Source organism: Ruditapes philippinarum, unplaced genomic scaffold (assembly GCF_026571515.1).
Source record: "Ruditapes philippinarum isolate M1 unplaced genomic scaffold, ASM2657151v2 ctg1966_1_1_1_1, whole genome shotgun sequence".
Classification (NCBI taxonomy): domain Eukaryota; kingdom Metazoa; phylum Mollusca; class Bivalvia; order Venerida; family Veneridae; genus Ruditapes; species Ruditapes philippinarum.
Window position 1 is genome coordinate 114,430 of NW_026857613.1, and position 21,934 is coordinate 136,363.

General features: G+C 33.7%; 1 protein-coding gene across 1 annotated transcript in view; it reads left to right on the top strand.

Annotated features, from left to right (window-relative positions):
* The window catches only part of LOC132750318 (uncharacterized), a 33,181-nt gene extending 11,994 nt beyond the window's left edge, over positions 1-21,187 (top strand). The window contains exons 3-12 of the mRNA XM_060740264.1: positions 2,884-3,097; positions 4,190-4,302; positions 5,091-5,124; positions 7,492-7,578; positions 11,777-11,856; positions 12,574-12,723; positions 14,798-14,981; positions 15,988-16,141; positions 16,614-16,705; positions 17,656-21,187. Of these exons, the coding sequence (XP_060596247.1) occupies positions 2,884-3,097; positions 4,190-4,302; positions 5,091-5,124; positions 7,492-7,578; positions 11,777-11,856; positions 12,574-12,723; positions 14,798-14,981; positions 15,988-16,141; positions 16,614-16,705; positions 17,656-17,748 (1,201 nt within the window). The 3' untranslated portion in view covers positions 17,749-21,187. The remainder of the gene's footprint in view (positions 1-2,883; positions 3,098-4,189; positions 4,303-5,090; positions 5,125-7,491; positions 7,579-11,776; positions 11,857-12,573; positions 12,724-14,797; positions 14,982-15,987; positions 16,142-16,613; positions 16,706-17,655) is intronic.
* The last annotated feature ends 747 nt before the right edge of the window (positions 21,188-21,934 follow it).

A 21,934-nucleotide genomic window follows, 5' to 3' on the forward strand; every position in this document is an offset into this window, starting at 1 on the left:
ATGACCAGTCAACCAAAAACTAGTATACCTTAAAATTCCTATTAAACGCCCCCGGGGGCTAAACATTTTCCAAAAGGGGGGCTATTATTACAATACAGTTTTTCCTAAATCCAAAAATCATTGTAAATACATTTACTGTTAGCAAGTGTTGGTAATAACATTAAGAATTAAGTGTTAAGATTTTAAAGTTCATACTATAAAATAAAATGGATTCTGAATGATTTGAATGAAATTATGGATTTATTCATGAGTTCAGCACTGATGAGTAGATTGTTTTTCTTATCAAAAGGCCTGGGGGGGCCTTTATTAGGGGAGGGGCGTTTATTAGGAATTTTACGGTAATATGAAATACCAGCAGTGATAGTTATTAATTTATAATACTTTTATTCTTTGCCCAGCACAAGCATATATGCCCTTCAAATTGAGAAATTTTACAGTGTAATGTTTAAATAATAAATTTAAACATTCGTTTCATATGTTTTCTGATGATGGTATTCATGATTATATTATAAATGTATTAGTAATATGAAAAGCCACCTGAAATTTAGCTGGCTGAGGGAAAATCATCAATAGCTTTATCATTTGAGTCTCAGCTTGCCTTAAATATTTATTAGCCTGTATTTTATTAGTGCAAAAAACAAACAACAAAAACTATTTCCGTCAACTTCTCAAGTTTCAAATACCCTATATATATGTCACATTAACTTGAAGGATCTACTAAACATGCTAAATAAAATGAATTTAACAAATGTAAAAATGAGCCGATGAATTATGTTTGTGAGGCCAGAACTGTATAAGGTACAATAATTATTGTCATTTGAATTGTGCCATGAAAGAGATAGGAAAACTATAATGAAATAGAAAGTATTTCCTTAACCTTCTGAATTTATTAAATGAGCCGCGCCACATAACAAAACCAACATAATGGGTTTGCGACTAGCATGGATCCAGACCAGCCTGAGTATTTGCGCTGTCTGATCAGGATCCATGCTGTTCGCTATCAGTTTCTCTACTTGTAATAGGGTTTGTAAGCGAACAGCATGATCCATGCTGGTTGCAAACACACAATGTTGGTTTTGTCATGGCGCAGCTCAAATGGACCTGCCCAGCTTCCATGTTTAGAACAGACCATTATCAGTTTTTGGTATATCAAGATGAAAATTTCATATTTATTTGTCAACAGTATAAAGCCTGGTCAGACTGCATGATAGGCTCCAGGCCTGAGTACCATCTGATTAGCCTAATAGGTAGAGAGTTGGACTGTGCATCAGGTGGCTTGGGTTCGATTCCCAGATGGCCACTTTCGTTGTGATTGATCAATAGGTAGAGAGACTGTGCATCTGGCGACTCAGGTTCGATTCCCAGATGACCTCTTTCATTGTGATTGATCATGATATCCTTTCTACAGTCATTCACACTGTACCTCTGCTCTGGCATGTACATTACTCATATCAGTTCCTTGTGAAAGTGAAGGCAGCTAGTAGTCTGGTTAACTGCTTGACAGTCTGCCCAGGAACCATGCCGTGGCTGATCTGTACTCTGATAAATTCATTGTGGCTTATACTGCCGTGATCTGTACACCAGCACCTGGTCAGACTTCATGACTGTGTGGCAAGCCTGGCTTTCAGCTCGATCCTTAATTAGCTGTAAATATAGGTTTTATTTTCAACTTTTGACATTTTAATCTTAATAAGGTCAGAAAGAATTTTATCTTTGTAAGTCATCTGATTGTTAAGAAGCCAAAAACTAGATTAATATTATTATAAGGAAATTAAGTGTGACTGTACTACATTTATATTGATAAGATCAGTGGAGAGATTAACACAGTACAGTCATCTTAGTGTATGTTCCCACAAATGAATTAAGGAAATTTAAATCGTGTCCTAATTATTTACCAGACGTAATGACTGGAAAGATAAAAATTATCAGTCATTTTAAATCTCTTAATGATGTAAGAGAAAAGCCTTTGATGATAAAGAATGATTATAATTATATAGATATCAAAGGCCAAAAAGTTTAGTTAAATATGTCTTTTGTTGGGTTTTAAGGTACTCTGGTTCATATCAACTCTGTAAAGGTCATTATGCCAACTTTCTGTGAGACTTCTGGTCCTCGAACCTTTAATAAGCTTTCATTTCCCTATAGCTCTAAAAAAGAAAGGTTACATCTGATACAGTAGTCTGGCTGGCATATGAAGCTTTGCAAACCCCTAAACATTTTGTTGGCTGCTATAGTTTTTGTTCTGATCTAGAAAATATATTGGCTTTAAACAATTGAACACAATGTAATCAACTCTGGTACAGACATTCCAACACAGCCTTATAAACAATTCAAGTAAGTTAAACACAAAAGAGGCAAATCAAAAAAAAAAAATCTATCCCATGTTGGAATCCAACCTACTACCATTGTCTTAGAAGCACAATACTGTAGACAACTGAGCCAAAACATCAGTTCCTTGAAGCTGTTTATCTGTGTTTATAGTTATTTAGGTGGGTGTGCTTATAGTTATCTTAAGGTGGCTGTCCTTATATTAAAAAAGGTTGGTTTGCTTATTCATAGTTATTTAGAGGGGTATAACGTACATGTATAACATGACTTTTAAATATTGTAAAAACATTATCAATATATGAGCCGTGCCATGGCAAAACCAACATAATGGGTTTGCAACCAGCATGGATCCAGACCAGCCTGTGCATCTGCTCAGTCTGATCAGGATCCATGCTGTTTTCTTACCAACCCTCTTACATTAAGTAGAGAAACTGATAGCGAACAGCATGGATCCTGATCAGACTCTCGCGGATGCGCTGGCTGGTCTGGATCCATGCTGGTCGCAAACGCACTCTGTTGGTTTTGTCTTGACGCGACTCATATATATTTTTTCAGCAAAAACACCGGTCCAGAGCCTCAATATGACAAGATCATGTCCGGTTATAAAACATATACGACAGATGAACCGTTCAAGCTGACATACAATAACGCCGTCTTACCGGAACTTACAGTGGCGTACGAGACGTGGGGAGAACTAAATGAGGACAAAAGCAATGCTGTGATCGTACATGCCGGACTGTCTGCCAGTAGTCATGCTAAAAGTCATAAGGTACATGCGTTATATATTCAGTCTAACACTATCAAAAAATTTTCCATACAAACAAAAAAGGCTGGAAGCATGCGTTATTCTACAACAATGCACTCGCCATTCTTATTTCCTCCCTCTGTGTTCTCAATCAGACACATTAATGTTGCCATTTTGTTTGAAAATCTGATTAATGAAAAACAACTTTTTGTTGAATTTTGTTCTGAAAACTATCTAGAATTTATGTGCAAAACAGTCAAAACAAGAACGTTATTTCAATGTCGAAAACCAGTTAAATTTCACATTCATTTCGATATAAATACTGTGTATTCCGCTTGAAAAATATAAAGGGAAATAAAATAAACACACAAAAATTCTTTCAACGTTTTCAAAACTCATTATTTTTAAAATGCTCCTGCAAAAGGTAGACTTTAGTTAACAACAGTTTTTTTAGTCACCTGGAGCAGCTTTTAAAGAATGTTTCTATTGGAAACTCTGAGGCGTAAACAAATTTAACCACCAAACATAAAGTCCAACTATATTATTTTTTTCTTGACATGTAAGAATGGAAATAGATATTAATTCTTCATGAATTATAGTATAATAATGCACAGTTTTTCATTCAAATACCTTTGTAATTAATCACGATTATATTACTAAGCATTTGAACTAAAACCGTGCATTATTCACTCAGAATTCACTGGTAGTTATTTCCTAATTAAAAAGACGTATTTTGAGCTTTAACGCTTACACTGTCTTTACTCTCGCCTTCAAGGATACCCTCTTAAGTTTCTATTGGTACTCAATAATTAATGAAAAATAAATTACTTGAAGAAAAAACATTTTGCACTCGTGCGTTTATAGAATTAACTTTGGTAAAAGTGATTTTCTAGCTACATGAAAACGTATTATGAATCATGTAAACTTTATTTTATGTTTACTATATTTTATATAGGTTCAAATTTACCATTCTTAGGAATTATTATATATATTTGATACACTTTCTTTACAGAGTAATTGTTGCTATCTGTAGTGAAGAAAGATGTGTGAATATCAGTTATGAAAATGTATTCTATTATACATGATATAAATGGTATAAATCTTTTTTTTATACAGGATAATCCAAACCCTGGCTGGTGGGAGAAGTTTGTTGGACCAGGACGTGCAGTAGATACTGATGATTTCTTTGTTATATGCACCAACACCCTTGGAGGATGCTACGGCTCTTCGTAAGTCACTGTTATGTATATGCTACATGGTTTTGATTATGATAATGATTATGTTATTAGAAATTAAAGTAAATTTTACTTAGTTATATTTTTTGTGCATTATTTCATTGAAAAACTGAAAATCACTTTTATGAATAAATTACTAGTATGCTATGATATTATGGAAAAATAAAGTGTTTATAATGCTAACAGATTCTCTTCATATATAATCAAAGTATATATAATGTGACATATGCATTAAGAGGATATTGAGTGAGTATAGGCTCAATACTGAATTTATTGAACAAGTGGAATAAAATTATATTATTTTATTTAGCAAGTTCAATAGATTAAGTACTATGAAGCTACACGAATATAATGTTCTATTTATCACATATTCAAAATAAGAACTGATTATGGTAAAAAGAATCCCTTTTTCATTGACGCACTCTTGTGTGATGCTAACATTCAGCGCGTCTTTACACTACATGTATGTTTTTCTTAGAAAATTGATGTCATGTCAAAATACATGCACGACTGTGCATGACCTATTTCACAGAGTCGTTAAAGCGGTAACGGGTATCATGTGATAAACAAACATAGTACATGTATATACGTTAAGCTTGTTAGTTAAAGCATTATAATTCAGATTCATACTTTTTTTCATGAAAAAACCTATTAAAGTACTGAACTTGTTTAAATTTCCATATTGAACCATCACTCTTTCAATATCTCTGTATATAAAACAGATTACTGAATAATTTCATTTGTTTAATAATGCTTTATTTATAATGTCTTACATTTTACAGAGGACCAACTGCAATAAATCCTGTCACTGACAAGGTACATACATAAATAAAGATGTATACATTACTAAATTATAATGTGAATTTGATTAAGTCCCTTTTTTATGCCTCCGGGCATATAGTAATTGAACCGTCCGTCCGTCTGTCCGTACGAGGTTAACCTAAAACGGCAAGTTGGATTTTTCTTAAGTTCTACCTGTACCAATGGCTTCTTAGTTTACACACTTACTAATCAATACAAAGTACATGATCTGGTCAAGTTACATAACTATGGCTTTCATATTTACCAAGTTATTGCCCTTTTCAGCACTTAAAAAATGAATATTATGGTTAACCTAAAACGGCAAGTTGGAAATATCTTAAGTTCTATCTATACTAATGGCTTCATAATTTCCACACTTTCTTATCAATAAAAAGTACATGATATCGCCAAGTTATATAACTGTGTCATCCATATTTCTCAGTTATTTCCCTTTTTTCACTTTGAAAATAGGGCCTTGTCTGGTTAACCTATTCCGGCAAGTTGGATTTATCGTAAATTTCTCCTAATTGCTTAATTTATTTAATGATATCTTGCATATTTGGTAGGTGGATACCTTAAATGGTCCTCTAATTTTTTGTGGAGTAAGTGGTCTCTAGGGTCAAGGTCAAGGTCACTGGTTTAGAAAATAAATTTAAACATTTTTGCTCATACAGCCTTTATTTCTGGGTTGATGTCTTTCATGTTTAATACAAACATGCCAAGGAAGGTCCTCCTTCTTTGGGTGTAGTAAGGGGTCATTTGGGTCAAGGTCAATGTCACCAATGTCAAGGTCATCAATGTTAAAAATAGATTTTTACATTTTTACAGGTGTATTTACCATATTCTATAGACAGGTGTCATTTATAATTGATAGGAACATAAAATTTGATGGAGTCAGTGGTCAGTTGGGTCCAGGTCACCAGTGCTAGAAATAGATTTTTACACTTTTGCTCATACAGCCTTTATTTATTGACAGATATATTTCATATTTGGTAGGAAGATAACTTGCATGGTATTCATCCTTTTGATTGGGGTAGGGATCAGTGGGTCAAGGTCACTTGTGCTAAAAATAGATTTTTACACTTTTGCCCATACAGGCTTTATTTATTGACAGGTGTATTTCATATTTGATAGGAATATAACTTGCATGGTATTCTTCCTTTTGCTTGAGTTAGGGATCAGTGTGTCAAGGTCACTAGTGCTAAAAATAGATTTTTACACTTTTGCCCATACAGCCTTTATTTGTTGACAGATATATTTCATATTTGGTAGGAAGATAACTTGCATGTTATTCTTACTTTGGATGGAGTTAGGGGTCAGTTGGGTCAAGGTCACAAGTGCTAAAAATAGATTTTTACACTTTTGTCCATACAGCCTTTATTTATTGACAGATTTATTTCATATTTGGTAGGAAGATAACTTGCATGGTATTCTTCCTTTGGATGGAGTTAGGGGTCAGTTTGGTCAAGGTCATCAATGCTCAAAATAGATTTTAGCATTTTTGCCCATACAGCCTTTATTTATTGACAGGTGTATTTCATATTTGGTAGGAAGATAACTTGCATGATAGTCTATAGGTGTCAGTGGGTCAAGGTCAAGGGTGCCAAGTATAGATTTCTTACATTTATATATATTTGATAAAGTTGAATATTTATCACTTCACAAGTCATAGCAATGACTTGGCAACTTATATATTTCACAATTACAAAATGCCATGACTCTGTCAAGCTATATAACTTGTGTTTACAATTTTTTGCAATGTTTCTGTCCATAACTGAGTGAATGGGTAAACATTTTTTGAAATATTGCTACTGACAAGAATCGGAGCAGGGGGCATTTGTGTTTAACAAACACATTCTTGTTTCAAATATCATTTTAGTAATGTGCATCATATAGATATATAGATGAAATATTTGAACAGGAAAAAAGAGAAGAAAAACAACATATTTTTGACAACTATGCAATATTAACAATGATTCTGGAAATTGTAGCTGAAATATTTTTAACAGTCATGCAAAAATTTACAAAGATAGTAGAAAGTGTAGCAGGATCGATTTAAAATCTATAACATAATAAGATATATTAATCCCATTTGAAATTTTTGATGTCTATTAAATTTTGTTACTTAACCAAAATGTAAAATTATTGTTTGCATTTAAGTGACATGTCAATTTGCTTTCTGTAGCGGCCATATTTGATTTCTAAAATGCCACAATCTTTTGTCAAATAATGCAAATGCCATGAAAAAACTACATTCAAGCACTTTTCAATATTAATTTTTTAGGTTAGAAATTTATGATACCTTTCCAATTTCTAAATAATTTGGTTCACTTTCATCCAAATTGATTCTTGATATATCAAATCTTCACTTTTCCTTTTCAGAAATATGCAACGACTTTCCCAGTTATAAGTGTACAGGACATGGTCAACGCACAGTTTAAATTACTGGATCATCTTGGAATAGACAAGGTTAGTATCATTGAGTTTGATTACAAGTCAAGTTAGTTTAAACTGTTTTGTTGCCTACAGCATGATGATACCCTTCCCTGTCATGATTGCCATCTACAAGATGGGCATCGTACAATACATGTCACAGTTCCATTTGTTTTTTGCCTACAAACCAGGTACCCATTCCACTAACATGGTACTCTGTTATGTTTCCCCAACTAGACAGGAATACCAGTGCCACTCACACTGCATCTTTTCCCCAACAAGACAAGTATACCCATGCCACTCACACTGCATCCTTTCCCCATTTAGACGAGTAAACTGGTGCCACTCACACTCGGATCTTTTCCCAAACAAGACGAGTATACCAGTGCCACTCACACTGCATCCTTTCCCCATTTAGACGAGTAAACTGGTGCCACTCACACTCGGATCTTTTCCCAAACAAGACGAGTATACCAGTGCCACTCTCACTGCATCCTTTCCCCATTTAGACGAGTAAACTGGTGCCACTCAGACTCAGATCTTTTCCCCAACAAGACGAGTATACTCATGCCACTCACACTCAGATCTTTTCCCAAACAAGACAAGTATACTCATGCTACTCACACTCAGATCTTTTCCCCAACAAGATGAGTATACCCATGCCACTCACACTCAGATCTTTTCCCAAACAAGACAGGCACACCCATGCCACTCACACTCAGATCTTTTCCCCATCAAGACGAGTATACCCATGCCACTCACACTCAGATCTTTTCCCAAACAAGACAGGCACACCCATGCCACTCACACTCAGATCTTTTCCCCATTAAGACGAGTATACCCATGCCACTCACACTCAGATCTTTTCCCAAACAAGACAGGCACACCCATGCCACTCACACTCAGATCTTTTCCCCATTAAGACGAGTATACCCATGCCACTCACACTCAGATCTTTTCCCAAACAAGACAGGCACACCCATGCCACTCACACTCAGATCTTTTCCCCATTAAGACGAGTATACCCATGCCACTCACACTCAGATCTTTTCCCAAACAAGACAGGCACACCCATGCCACTCACACTCAGATCTTTTCCCCATCAAGACGAGTATACTCGTGCTACTCACACTCAGATCTTTTCCTTAACAAGACAGGTACACCCATGCCACTCACACTCAGATCTTTTCACAATAAAATAGGATTACCTGTGCCACTCACACGGCTATCTCTTTTACAAGACAAATATACCCGTCCCTCTGACTTTGACATTGGTTTGCCAACCATGTGTTCCTGTTAAAGGGATTGAAAATGATTTACTTGATTTGTTGACTTCTGATTGTATTTGATATTTTTTGATATGATGTTTGGAAGAAATCATTTTATCTTGATTTTTTTCATTTTCTTCCATTTTATAATTTGTATTTTAAACATTTATATACATGGGCTAAAAATAAACATCCATCTTTTACAGTTAATATGATGTTCATGTAACTGTAATTATTAAACATGGCCAAGGCAAATACACTATTAAAGGGACTCCACTGAGGGTTTGGTTTTGGAAATAATTTTTCTAGATTAAAGGGACTCCACTGAGGTTTTTTATGTGACAGTACTTGAAAAAAAATTTCTAGATCAAAAGGGACTCCACTGAGGTTTTTTTATGTGACAGTACTTGAAATTGTTTTTTTTAGATTAAAGGGACTCCACTGAGCTTTTTTGACGTGATTTGCCTGGAAATTAGTTTTTTCGAGATTAATGTTTGATTTGATTTAGGTATAGACTAATAACTTACCAGAATAACTTACCAGAATAATCATTCTAATTATGAAAATTGGCGCAAAACTGAAAAGCATTGCAGCGCTTTTTACTCAAATTAAGTTAAGAATAGCACAAATATTAGATTTTAAATTCACTTCTTAGTTTTTTTTGTTTTTTTTTTTCTCAATTACATGTATCTTTTAATTATCTTTCTGTTCAAAGTAGCTCAGCAGACCTAATGTAAGAAATTCAGATTTTACGTTTTTGGACTTTTGACCTCAGTGGAGTTCCTTTAATGTACAATAATACTTCTAACTTTAAGAGGATTAAGCATATAACACTATATTCAGTTGTCATTAATCCACTGAACGTTTGTTTGTATGGTTATAAAAATAGTAGCATTAAAGTATTTGAATTGGAAGAATGGTGTAAGAAAACTTCATTGAAAGCAGGTTGTTTATATATGAAATCATTACTTATTAATCCCACTTAAAAATATAAAATGAATAATACAATAGGATATTGTTAGGAAATTTGATATTATTACCAATGTAGCTTAAAGTATTTATATCAATTGAATAAGATTAACCTATTGATAAAAACTATTTTGAGATATGTTTTTAAGAGTATGAAAATAATGTATATCATCAGCTACTAAAACAATTTTTTTTTAAATTTTATTATAATACAATTTGTGCCATTTGATTTACTTGTATGCAATACTGAAAAAAAAATGATAGGAAAAAAAATGATATTCACAGGTACATGTAAAAATTCTTAAAGATTAAAACTTCAGCTTTAAAAATATTGTTTTTCTGTTTTGAGTAGATTTTAATGTTTACAATAAACATGAAAACTATAACCAACTTTTCTGTAAGAGACGGCCATTTATGTAGCCTGAAATAGAAAAATATACATGTACTTTTGTAGCCTGATCAAGATAAATATAATCCCTTATCACATCACATCTGGCTATTATTAATAATTTTCCTGTACATTACATCAGCAGCTTGCATGACAAATCATAAACCACTTGTATATCAGTAGAGGGTTGACTGCAAAACTGCAGTAACTTATATGAAATAAAATAGGACTTACAACAGTTTTGTAGTTAACTCACAAATTCTAGGTTTTGCTTTTTTCAATTTTTGAAATTTGTGTTTGCACACATAATTCATGTAAATTTGGAGAACTTTGTTGAAATATCCAAACAGCAGGCTTGTAATAATTACTAGAAGTCAGGTAGTCATTCTATGTTGGTATAACATTATGTATTATAGGTTACTGTTGGTTAGTCCGCAGAAATGAAATTAAATCTGTCAAGAGTGGCATAGCTGGTCAAGTAATTTAAAGGAATTAATGATGACTTAACAAACACTTACTTACTTAGTGGTTGAAATTATGTTTTGAATTGTTACACCATGCGAGCTTGATATGCTGATATAACAGGATATTATTTAATGATAAATTAAGTACTGATTAAATGTATTAAATATTTCAAAGAATTCTATTTATTTTAAACATTGAACAATCTATTTGGACAAAGTATAATTTCAACCACTAACTTAAGTGCAATGGTAATTTATGATCACAATAAAACCCTTTTACTGCTGTGTCTTGCTTTTATCAGCCTGTCAAGATAACAAATGGAAAAACGCCATTGTAAATTTTAATCGTAATAAATTACCTACACTGTATTGGATTGGAAGCATACAGTATTAAAGGAGCTCCACAGAGGTCAAAGAGCCTAAAAACATAAAATTAGAAATTCTTGCATAGATCATGATAAGAACTTAAAATTGGGAAAACTCTTCAAAAGGTAATAAAGATATATACTCAAAAATAAATTGAATTTCAATTTTTGTGTGATTCTTAGCCCAATTCAGGCAACACTTTTCATTTTGGGTCATTTTGCACAATAAAAATAAATATTATTCTTGAAAAACAGTGAAGGAATGATCTGAAAATTTGCACACAAGTTACTGGTCCAGACCTACATCAAATGGTACAAACATTATCGAATAATATTTACAGTCCCTTTATTTAAAAAAAACAAAAAAAACTATAAAAAAAACCTTTAAAACTTTTTTTTAGGAATTTCAAAATACAAACCTTAAAAAGAATAATAAACTGTCAGTAAAGATCGAGTTTGTGGCTATTATTTTGTGCAAGCTGGCTTGGCCCTGAACTTGCAGTTTCATCAACCAAACATTAGGAAAAAAATTTGGTAACCATGGAAATGACCTTGTAGATTTTTTTTCAGGAATTTTAAAAAATATTTTTCTGTGACATAAAGTGTGCAACTGAAGGCCAAGATATATTTCTTTTACAGGAATTTGATGTTACCATGACAACAGTGCTGCAGAATCAATGGTGATAAATTCAATCAATGGTTTAGTGTACAACATGTACATGGTTGGGTGAACATTCAATGGCAAGAGATGCAAATTTTTTTATATGTATTTTATTCCAGTTACACGCCAGTGTGGGCTCTTCACTCGGTGGAATGTGCTCTCTAATGGCAGCAGCTATGTACCCAGACAGGGTGGGCAGGTATTTTGAAGTTACTTGAATATTTTTGTGCTGATTTTGTATAATGGATTAGTCCATCTTTGAAATTGTAACTGCCTATTATAAATCCAGTGGAATTTACTTCCCTTTTATATGGTCATTGAGGCATCATCAATAAAAGAATCTGGTCAAACTCTAAGTGTCCAGACTGGTAAACCTCAACATTTGCTGTATATGATTGCTAATACAAGGGATATCATATGATAGTTCAGCATTTTAGAAAATATGGGGTGTCCATGGCTGAGTGGTAACAAACATTGACTGCAAGGCACCTGCTCCCTTGTGCTGTGGAATCGAATACTGTCAGTGACATGACATTCCTTCATGTGAGAAAGCTATCCAGGTAGCTTAAAGAACGTCAGTGGTTCTGCTTTAGTGCCTATTTGTGACTGAAATAATGCACAGAGGGTCACCTGAGATCTTCCTCCACTATAAGCTGGAAAGTCGCCAAGTAAATTTCTTATAAGTAGCCAAAGTACCCCTTACTGCATAAGTCACACAGTTTAAATATGATGAATAAATACTGCAAAGTCAGTCATAATTCCAACATAACATGTAAATTATTACTCCAATCTTGAATATATTTACTTTTCTTAAAATCTTTGTACATTTTTCTCAAGTTTAATTTTCTTGAAATATTTTGGCTCATCTGGAGCCATGCAGCTTTAATGTCCACTAATTTGTATTCCTCTTTTTCAGAATGGTTTCTATATCCTCCTGTGCGAGGAGTCATCCATCATCTATTGCCATGAGATATCTTCAGAGGAAGTGTATCATGAGTGATCCTAACTGGAACAAGGGACATTACTATGATAAAAAGTATCCGAAGATGGGCATGAAACTTGCGAGGTTAGTTCCCTTGCTTTGAAATTCCAGTGATAATCTTTAAACTTGGAGTCATTAAATATTAACTTAATTATTGTCATGCAAATTAGGTGTTGTGATTTGTTTTTTAGCTCACCTGTCACAAAGTGACAGGGTGAGCTTTTGTGATCGCTTTTCGTCCGGCGTCCGTCCATCCGTCCGTCGTCCGTCCGTAAACTTTTACTTTAAATGACATCTCCTCATAAACCACTAAGCCAATTTCATCCAAACTTCACAGGAATGTTCCTTTGGTGGTCACCTTTAAAAATTGTTCGAAGAATTTAATTCCATGCAGAACTCTGGTTGCCATGGCAACCGAAAGAAAAAACTTTAAATATCTTCTTTTAAAAAACCATAAGAGCTAGAGCTTAGATATTTGGCATGAAACATCTTCTAGTGAGTGTCTACCAAGTTTGTTCAAATAAAAGACCTGGGGTCAAAATTGGCCCCGCCCCAGGGGGTCATTGATTTTCCCTATATGCATATAGTAAAAACTAAAAAAATTTCTTTTAAAGAACCCAAAGAGCTAGAGCTAAGATATTTAGCATGAAACATGTTCTAATGGGTGTCTACCAAGTTTGTTCAAATAAAAGCCCTGGGGTCAAAATTGGCCCCGCCCCGGGGTGTCATTGATTTTCCCTATATGCATATAGTAAAAACTTAAAAAATCTTGTTTTAAAGAACTCAAAGAGCTATTGCTAAGATATTGAGCATCAAACATGTTCTAATAGGTGTCTACCAAGTTTGTTCAAATAAAAGCCCTGGGGTCAAAATTGGCCCCGCCCCGGGGGGTCATTGATTTTCCCTATATGCATATAGTAAAAACTTAAAAAATCTTCTTTTAAAGAACCCAAAGAGTTAGAGCAAAGATATTTAGCATGAAACATGTTCTAATAAGTGTCTACCAAGTTTGTTCAAATAAAAGCCCTGGGGTCAAAATTGGCCCCGCCCCAGGGGGTCATTGATTTTCCCTATATGCATATAGTAAAAACTTAAAAAGTCTTCTTTTAAAAAACCCAAAGAGCTAGAGCTAAGATATTTAGCATGAAACATGTTCTAATGGGTGTCTACCAAGTTTGTTCAAATAAAAGCCCTGGGGTCAAAATTGGCCCCGCCCCGGGGGGTCATTGATTTTCCCTATATGTGTATAGTAAAATCTTAAAAGTCTTCTTTTAAAGTACCCAAAGAGCTAGAGCTAAGATATTTAGCATGAAACATGTTCTAATGGGTGTCTACCAAGTTTGTTCAAATAAAAGCCCTGGGGTCAAAATTGGCCCCGCCCCAGGGGTGTCATTGTTTTTAACTATATGTGTATAGTAAAAACTTTAAAAAAATCTTCTTTTAAAAAGCCCAATGAGCTAGAGCTTAGATGTTTAGCATGAAACATCTTCTTATGGGTGTCTACCAAGTTTGTGCAAATAAAAGCCCTTTGGTTAAAATTGGCCCTGCAACGTTTGGGGGGGGGTGGGGGGCCTATATACAGGTGAGCAACCTCAGGGCCATCATGGCCCTCTTGTTTAAGGTAAAAGTTAGAATAGGTTTGTTAAATGTTCTCTTTTTTCTTATGGACTTGTCATGCAAAATTTTCCAATATTTAAAAATTCATGAGTTGAAGCAAAACAACAAAAAGAATTATATCACAGTTAGGAAATTTATCAAAGTAAAGACTTATATATGAGCCGCGTCAAGACAAAACCAATGTATTGCGTTTGCGACCAGCATGGATCCAGACCAGCCTGGGCATCTGTTCGCTGTCAGTTTCTCTACTTGTTATAGGGTTTGTAAGCGAACATGATGGATCCTGATCAGACTGCGCGGATGCGCAGGCTAGTCTGAATCCATGCTGGTGGCAAACCAATTATGTTGGTTTTGTCGTGACACAGCTCATATTATGATTAATGTAGATGAGGTGTTGGCAACATAGAAAAATTCCAAGCCTCGTAGACTTGAAAACTGGACTGGAAAATTGGAGAGAAAAAAATTTACTTTTATTTGCAAATATTGATCACATAAATGTTAGCATATTTTAAAGGGACAAGTTGATCAATGTAAATTTCAGAGAGCTAGCCACTATGACATATAGAAGTGGACCAGAATGGGACAGTAGGTTTGCCAGGAACCGTATTGATGAAGAGGCACCAGTCACTCTGTGTCCCACGTTTGTGATAGAGAGTTACATAGAGTACCAGGGGGAAACTTTCAGCACCAAATTTGATCCGAATTCTCTCCTTTATATCTCTAAGGTATGATTGGTCTTCTGTGAATTCATTAAGTACATTTATCACATACCCATGCCGCTTTTGTGACTTAGTAAATATGGTATTGTATATATTTTTGTGTTACATCATTTGTGTTAATATACAAACAAAGTGTAAAGACATGCTAAATGCTAGCATTACACTATAGGTGTGTCAAGGAGAAGTGATTCTTCTTCACTTTAAATTGTCCTTATTTTGTTATGAGATAAATAGAATATTAAATTTGTGTAGGTTCATTACTGAATTTACTGAACTTGTTGAATGAAATAATATTATTCAACTTGTCATGAATTCAGTATTGAACGTACATTCATTCAGTATACTCTATTTATTAACTTGTTTATTCAAAAAATAGGGAGAGCTATAATGTATTCACCCAGGCATCAGCATTGATGTCACACTTTGGTTAAGTTTTTTCATGCAAATTGGTATCTCCAAAGCTACTGAAGGGAGTGGGTTAAAACTCCACACACTTGTTCTCTGTGATAATCTAACATGATAGGCATAGGTTCTGTAACTCTGAGTTACAGATTTAGTAGAGTTATGCCCCTTTTCTTACTTTCAAGAACTGAGAATACTTGTAAAGTGCAATGTCTTATGGACAGCTCTTTTTAATCAGGATGCTTAATAAATTTCTTTGTAAATCATCCATGAGAAGACTTTAAGAAATCTATATATATTCACAATTCAAGAAAAAAATACATTCTATACTCCACTGATATCTGGCTTTAAAACTTTGCATTTCTGTTCATCATCATGTCCCAAATCTGTACACAGAGGGAGGTCACTCTATCAAGCATTTTGAGAAAATGCCCCTTTTTCGACTTAAAATTTGCATGAAAGTTTGCGTTCCACCTCATATAGTCCATTGACATATGACTTTCAGACTTTGCACTTTTGTTCACCATCATAATCTCACACTTTGGTTAATGTTCAGTTGAAAACTATTTATAATTTTGTGGTGATGTAAAGTCATTATGTATTATTGTAGGCAATGGACATATTTGACGTGTCGGAAGGGTTTAATTCATTAGAGGAGGGACTGTCACGTGTGACCTGCCCCGTGATGGTGATTGGTGTACAGACAGACATTTTGTTTCCAATCTCCCAACAGAGGGAGCTTGCATCAGCTCTTCAAACTGCAGGTTGGCTTTATTCTGACATATTTCATACATGTTGCATTGCATTGAGAGGTTATTTTCAAAATGGAAGATTTTTAAAGGCACGTTGAGTCTTAGAAATGAAAACATTTTGTTCTTCTCTAGTGTGGTGTTGGTAGTTTTTACTCTGGATCACGGCACATTGAATTTACCAGAACACAGTTCAGCCACCGCATTGTTCCTGGGCAGGCTGTCAAGCAGTTTACCAGTACTTGTTGTCTTCATTTTTTGCATGAAATTTAAACTCCTGCATGTACAAGAGCAGAGGTACAGTGAAAATGACTGTAGAAAGGATTTCATGATCAGTCACAATGAAAGTGACTGCACCGTCCGGGAATCGAACCACAGTCCAACGCTCTACCTATTGGGCTAACTGTATGGCTACATGCACATTTTTAATCATTATTTTAATGGAATAAAAGTGTCACCATGTTCCTGTATTTCTATTTATATTCAGGTAACAAAGCTGTGACATATTATGAACTAAACTCTGTGTATGGTCATGACACATTCCTGCTGGACTTGAATGGCGTAGGTGCCGGTGTTAAGGTAAATCTTTAAAGCCCACGAAAAATATTTTGTTGTTAATTTGTAGACTTTAAATTACATTAGGACTTGTGTCGTTGTTGTGTGAGTTATTTTATTTTTATGCACCAAATTTTTGTTGCATACAAAATTACGTCCCTCTGGCCAAGGTCATTTGCTAAAAAAAGTGGCTGAATAATAATTGTCAGAACTGTTCGCATAATATGTTTGGTTTTCTATAGCAGTAAAATGTATAAATGCAGTAGAATTACTATACAACAGAATTACTAATTGCTCAGGTATACACGTCACAGAGACTTGAAATTCTATCTAATAACAAATACAATGTATTAACAATAATATCGAAAACATCAAGATGACATGTCACGACAAAGACCCATGTCCCTAGCTTCAAGGTCAAGGTCACACTTATAGTTTGAACCGAGAAGAGTTTAAAGATACACATTCATTCTCCGGAGTGTAACTTTGTCATGCATGGAAGGATTTTAAAATAACTTGGCACAAATGTCTATCTCATCAAGACAATGTGTCGCGGCTAAGGCTCGTGTCCGTGTGTCCCTACTTACACAACAATCATGTCCAGTCTGTAACTTTGTCATGCATTGAGGGATAACTTGGCACAAATGTCTATCTCATAACAACATTCTGTTGGGTCCAGGAACCATGTCCCTTCTTCAAAGGTCAAGGTCACACTTATATTTTGAAGGTTCACACTATCACAACTAGAGATTACAGGTACAATAATACAAAGAATAATATTTGGCAATTAGTTACTTTCATTCTCTTTTCTTTTCATAATACCTGCAAGCTTAAAAAACCTTTTCGGGGGCATTCGTCACTTGGGTGTAGATATTATCCTTAATACTGGTTATTTGACAGAATTTCAAGTTCCAGGGTGCACATAATAAAAACCTTGCTGTATAACTAAATTGTTCTTCTCGGTTTTTTTCCAGGGCTTTATTGAAACAAGGACATCAAAAAATGGCTTGGCATCGATACCAGGTTCTGAGGCATCGATACCCGGTTCTGAGAGGAAGTGCTATTAAGACAGCTTCTTACAGCATCACAATATATGCAAAAACGTTGTGAATATAAGTGATAACATTTGTATAAAAAATAGATATGCAAATTTTGAACATGTTTATTTAACCTTTTGAGCACTTGTGTGAAATAAGTATAATTATATATACATGTACATATTTATAAAACCCTATGAGCAGTTAATGGGACATTTTTCACATTATATTTACTATACAAAAAACTGTTTTGTTTGTATTTACAGAAGAATCAGTGTGAATATGTGATATATGTAAATGAGTAATTAATTAGTAATAATTACTGATTATGAAAATGTTATAAATGCCAATGCATTTAAAAAAAATAAATACACAAAGATGTACTGGGGTTGGTGATCACACTGGAGATTGTAAAAAGCACTGGTAACCATATGACCATAACCATTACTATAGTACATAAAATATACTGGATTACCCTTCTATAGTATAAATATATCTTTACTACCCTTAACCTACTGAATTTCTTAAATGGACTTTTCCAATTTCCATTTTGGAACAGTCCATTATCAATTTTAGGTATATCAAGGTGAGAATTTGAAGTTGGCCAGCCAACAGTATAGAGCCTGGTCAGACTGCACGGATGTGCAGGCTGGCCTGGCTCTATACTGGTGGCAAAGACTAATCACTTTCGCCTTCAGCAGGGTAAAGGTTAAGTGCTTTTTAGTCCCCTACCGGTTTACCGGAGGGGACTTTAGGTTTACCCTCCGTCCGTCTGTCTGTCCGTCCGTCCGTCTGTCTGTCAGTCCGTCAGTCCGTCCGTCCACAAAACTGGATCCCGCGATTACTTGAAAAGTACTGAAAATATTTTTATGAACCTTGATATATGGATAGATGGCAGTATGGAGATTATGCACGTCTTTTTCTTTTGTTCCTATGTTGAAAATTCTGGTTGCTATGGCAACAAATAGGCTGAAAATATGGCAAATTTTACACATAAACTGGATCCAGTGATAACTCAAAAAGTACTGGAAATATTTTTATCAAACTTGAAATATGGGTAGATGGCAGTCTGGAGATTATGCACGTCTTTTTCTTTTATTCCTATGTTGAAAATTCTGGTTGCTATGGCAACAAATAGACTGAAAATATGGCAATATTTACACATAAACTGGATCCAGTGTTAACGCAAAAAGTAATAGAAATATTTTTTATGAAACTTGTAATATGTGTAGATGGCAGTCTGGAGATTATGCACGTCTTTTTGTTTTCTTCCTATGTTGAAAATTCTGGTTGCTATGGCAACACATAGACTGAAAATATGGCAAATTTTACAAATAAACTGAATCCAGTGATAACTCAAAAAGTACTGGAAATATTTTTATGAAACTTGACATATGGGTAGATTATGCATGTCTTATCTGTTCTTCCTATTTTGAAAAAAATATTGGTTGCCTTGGCAACAAATAGGCTTAAAACATGGCAAATATAACAATATTTGCGATTAGTCAAAAAGAGCTGAAATTTTTATGAAATTGCATCTTTAATTCAAGAGTTATCTCCTCTTTAAGAATTTTGCTTTTTAAAATGTTATATTTTGGTAACAGGGATGTTTCAAATATTAACTTTAGAGTGTCCTTCAGTCCGTCTGTCTGTCTGTTCATAAAAACTGTTTCCTGTGATCACTTTTAAAGAACTTTTCCAACAAATTTACTTAAAATAGAGAAAAATTGAAACATTAGTGAATGGCCAATGGCCCTTCAGAATGTTGATGGGGTTCTAACCGGTATGGGAAATGGATTGCTTGCAATACTATGATAATTGCTTGTTGTGTACTGGTCTGACCAAACTGTGATACTGTGTCTGTTACATGAATTACTGTTACATGAATTAGAAAAGATGTATGTATGTATTTAGGCTTAATGAGGGTCCTTTCGGGCACTAAGAGTATGGGCCCCCTTATAACAAAAGAAACGTAATTTTGTGTGTATATATATACACACACAGTAGGGCTACAAATATTTTATGTTTAGAATGATATTTATTCTATATTATTTTCATATAAAAAATATAGCTTCATGAATTACTTTCTTTTTCATATTTGTTGAACAATCTCATAGATATTTATATATTTATCTTGTTGTACATACTTGTTTCCTTTTTGTCGTTTTTCTACAATCAATGATTAAATTTTTGTTGTTGATTTTTGACCTTACCATGATTCAAGCTTGATATTTTATATCTATGTATCCTTTGTAATATTCAAAGATTGAATAATTTTTTGGAGTAGTCATATATTTGTATTCTTTACAACTGAAATTATTGTTTAATTTAGATCACTCAGTCTAAAATGGTATATTTGAGGGTTTTTCTTATGATACAATGTAGTACATGTATATTTCATTCTTGGACTTTCTACTTATGTTACTGGAACTTTTTTTTGTCAAAATGTTTCAGAAAACAACTTTTAGATTCCCTTTTGTAACAAGAACACTTATTTTTTACATTAAATTTTGATTTGGTAATGATTGATACGAATTTAAGTGTTTTTTTATATATAAGCAAAGCAAGAGTTATTTAAAGTTATTTTATATTTGGGTTATGTAATGTCTCCACATATTTCTGAATATTATTTCTCAGCATGAACTTTTGTTAGCCACAGTGATAAAAGTACATTGTATATTGTCAACTTTGTAGCACAGCTTTTAGACGATTGGATGCATTTATGATTTTTGTAATTGTTACAGAAATTAATTTTTTTTTAAATAGGAAATGGATAAATATGCAAAAAAATAATGAGAAAAAGTGCTCGCAATGTTGTTGATCTTTTGTGTGCGTTTCTCTTAGCCGGTTTTGAGTTAAAAGCATCTAAAAGTTATTTTGCACACTGATTACTTAAATTGTTTTGAGTTGGTGAATGATATGAAATTTTATATACAAGTAACTGGTCCAAACTTACCTCAAATGGTACACAAATCTTGGAAAAGAATATTTGGAGAAAAAAACACAGTTGTGTCCCTTTGACCATTGTTTTAAAATAGAACTATTTATTGGAAAGCGCCTACTTTAACTTTCCTGTATGAGTAAAAACAGAGACTTTAATTACAGTAATTAAAGTCTGTGATAAGAGTCATGTAAAAAGTAAATCTGTTTTAAAGCACCAATATCATTTCTTTTGATATGTATGCATATAAGGTGGAAAGGGTTGTGAATTTTCATTTACTAAAATACTCTGATGGAAATAATATGAAAAATGTCGTCAGGTAATTTTTGTACAGTATGCTTTGTACCGAAATGATCGATATATGTAGTGTGTGGTATATTTCATTTAAATTAATGTTTTTTCCTGATCTCTTTAAGATGCATATCTTTTCATAAGATTTAATTTAAAAACAGCAGTAATATATTGTAATAATAATAAATTATGTAAACATTGTTCATGTTTTCAGATATTAAACTATAATCAAGCTAATTTCCTTGTTTTTTTGTTAATCGTTAGCCTGGTGGAGACTCAATTTACAAGCGGGATCAGTGCAAATTTAAAGAACAGCTGGAATATCAGTGTTCTCAGATAATGGTCTGCATTGTTTGCTGTTCAGACAGAACGTATTTTAGCTTGACTATTCGAATATAAGTAGGACTATCCTACTCATCCAGACGTCAGCTTTGACATTGGTGTAACACTTTGGTTAAAGTTTTCCATGCAACATCATACCTCATTAATGTCTTAAGATATTTTTGCTTGCAACCTACATGTAACACACACAATTAAGAACATAATAAGAATTCACTCACCAAGGCCTTTAACTCTAGCATTGATTTTTGCAGAATGATGGCCCTTTTTGCACTTAAAAATTATTGGTTAAATTTTTAGATGCAAAGTCAGTAAATCTTCAAAACTACTGAAAGTATTCTTTTAATACATGGCTTAAGAGTCATTACCACCGAACTCTTTAAAAGGCTTTAAAAGGTTCGTTATTCTGACATCGATTTTGACAGAATTATATTCCTTTAAACTTAAAATAATATTGGTTACAGTTTTGCATACAACATCGTATCTCATCAATTACTAATGATTTTTGCTTGTAATTTCACACACTGATAGGAAGTCATTTTCAAAGGTTCATAACATTAGCATTGATTTTGACAAAATTATGTCCATTTGTGAACTTTAAAAATTCATGGTTAAAGTTTTGCATGCATCATTAATATTTGTTGG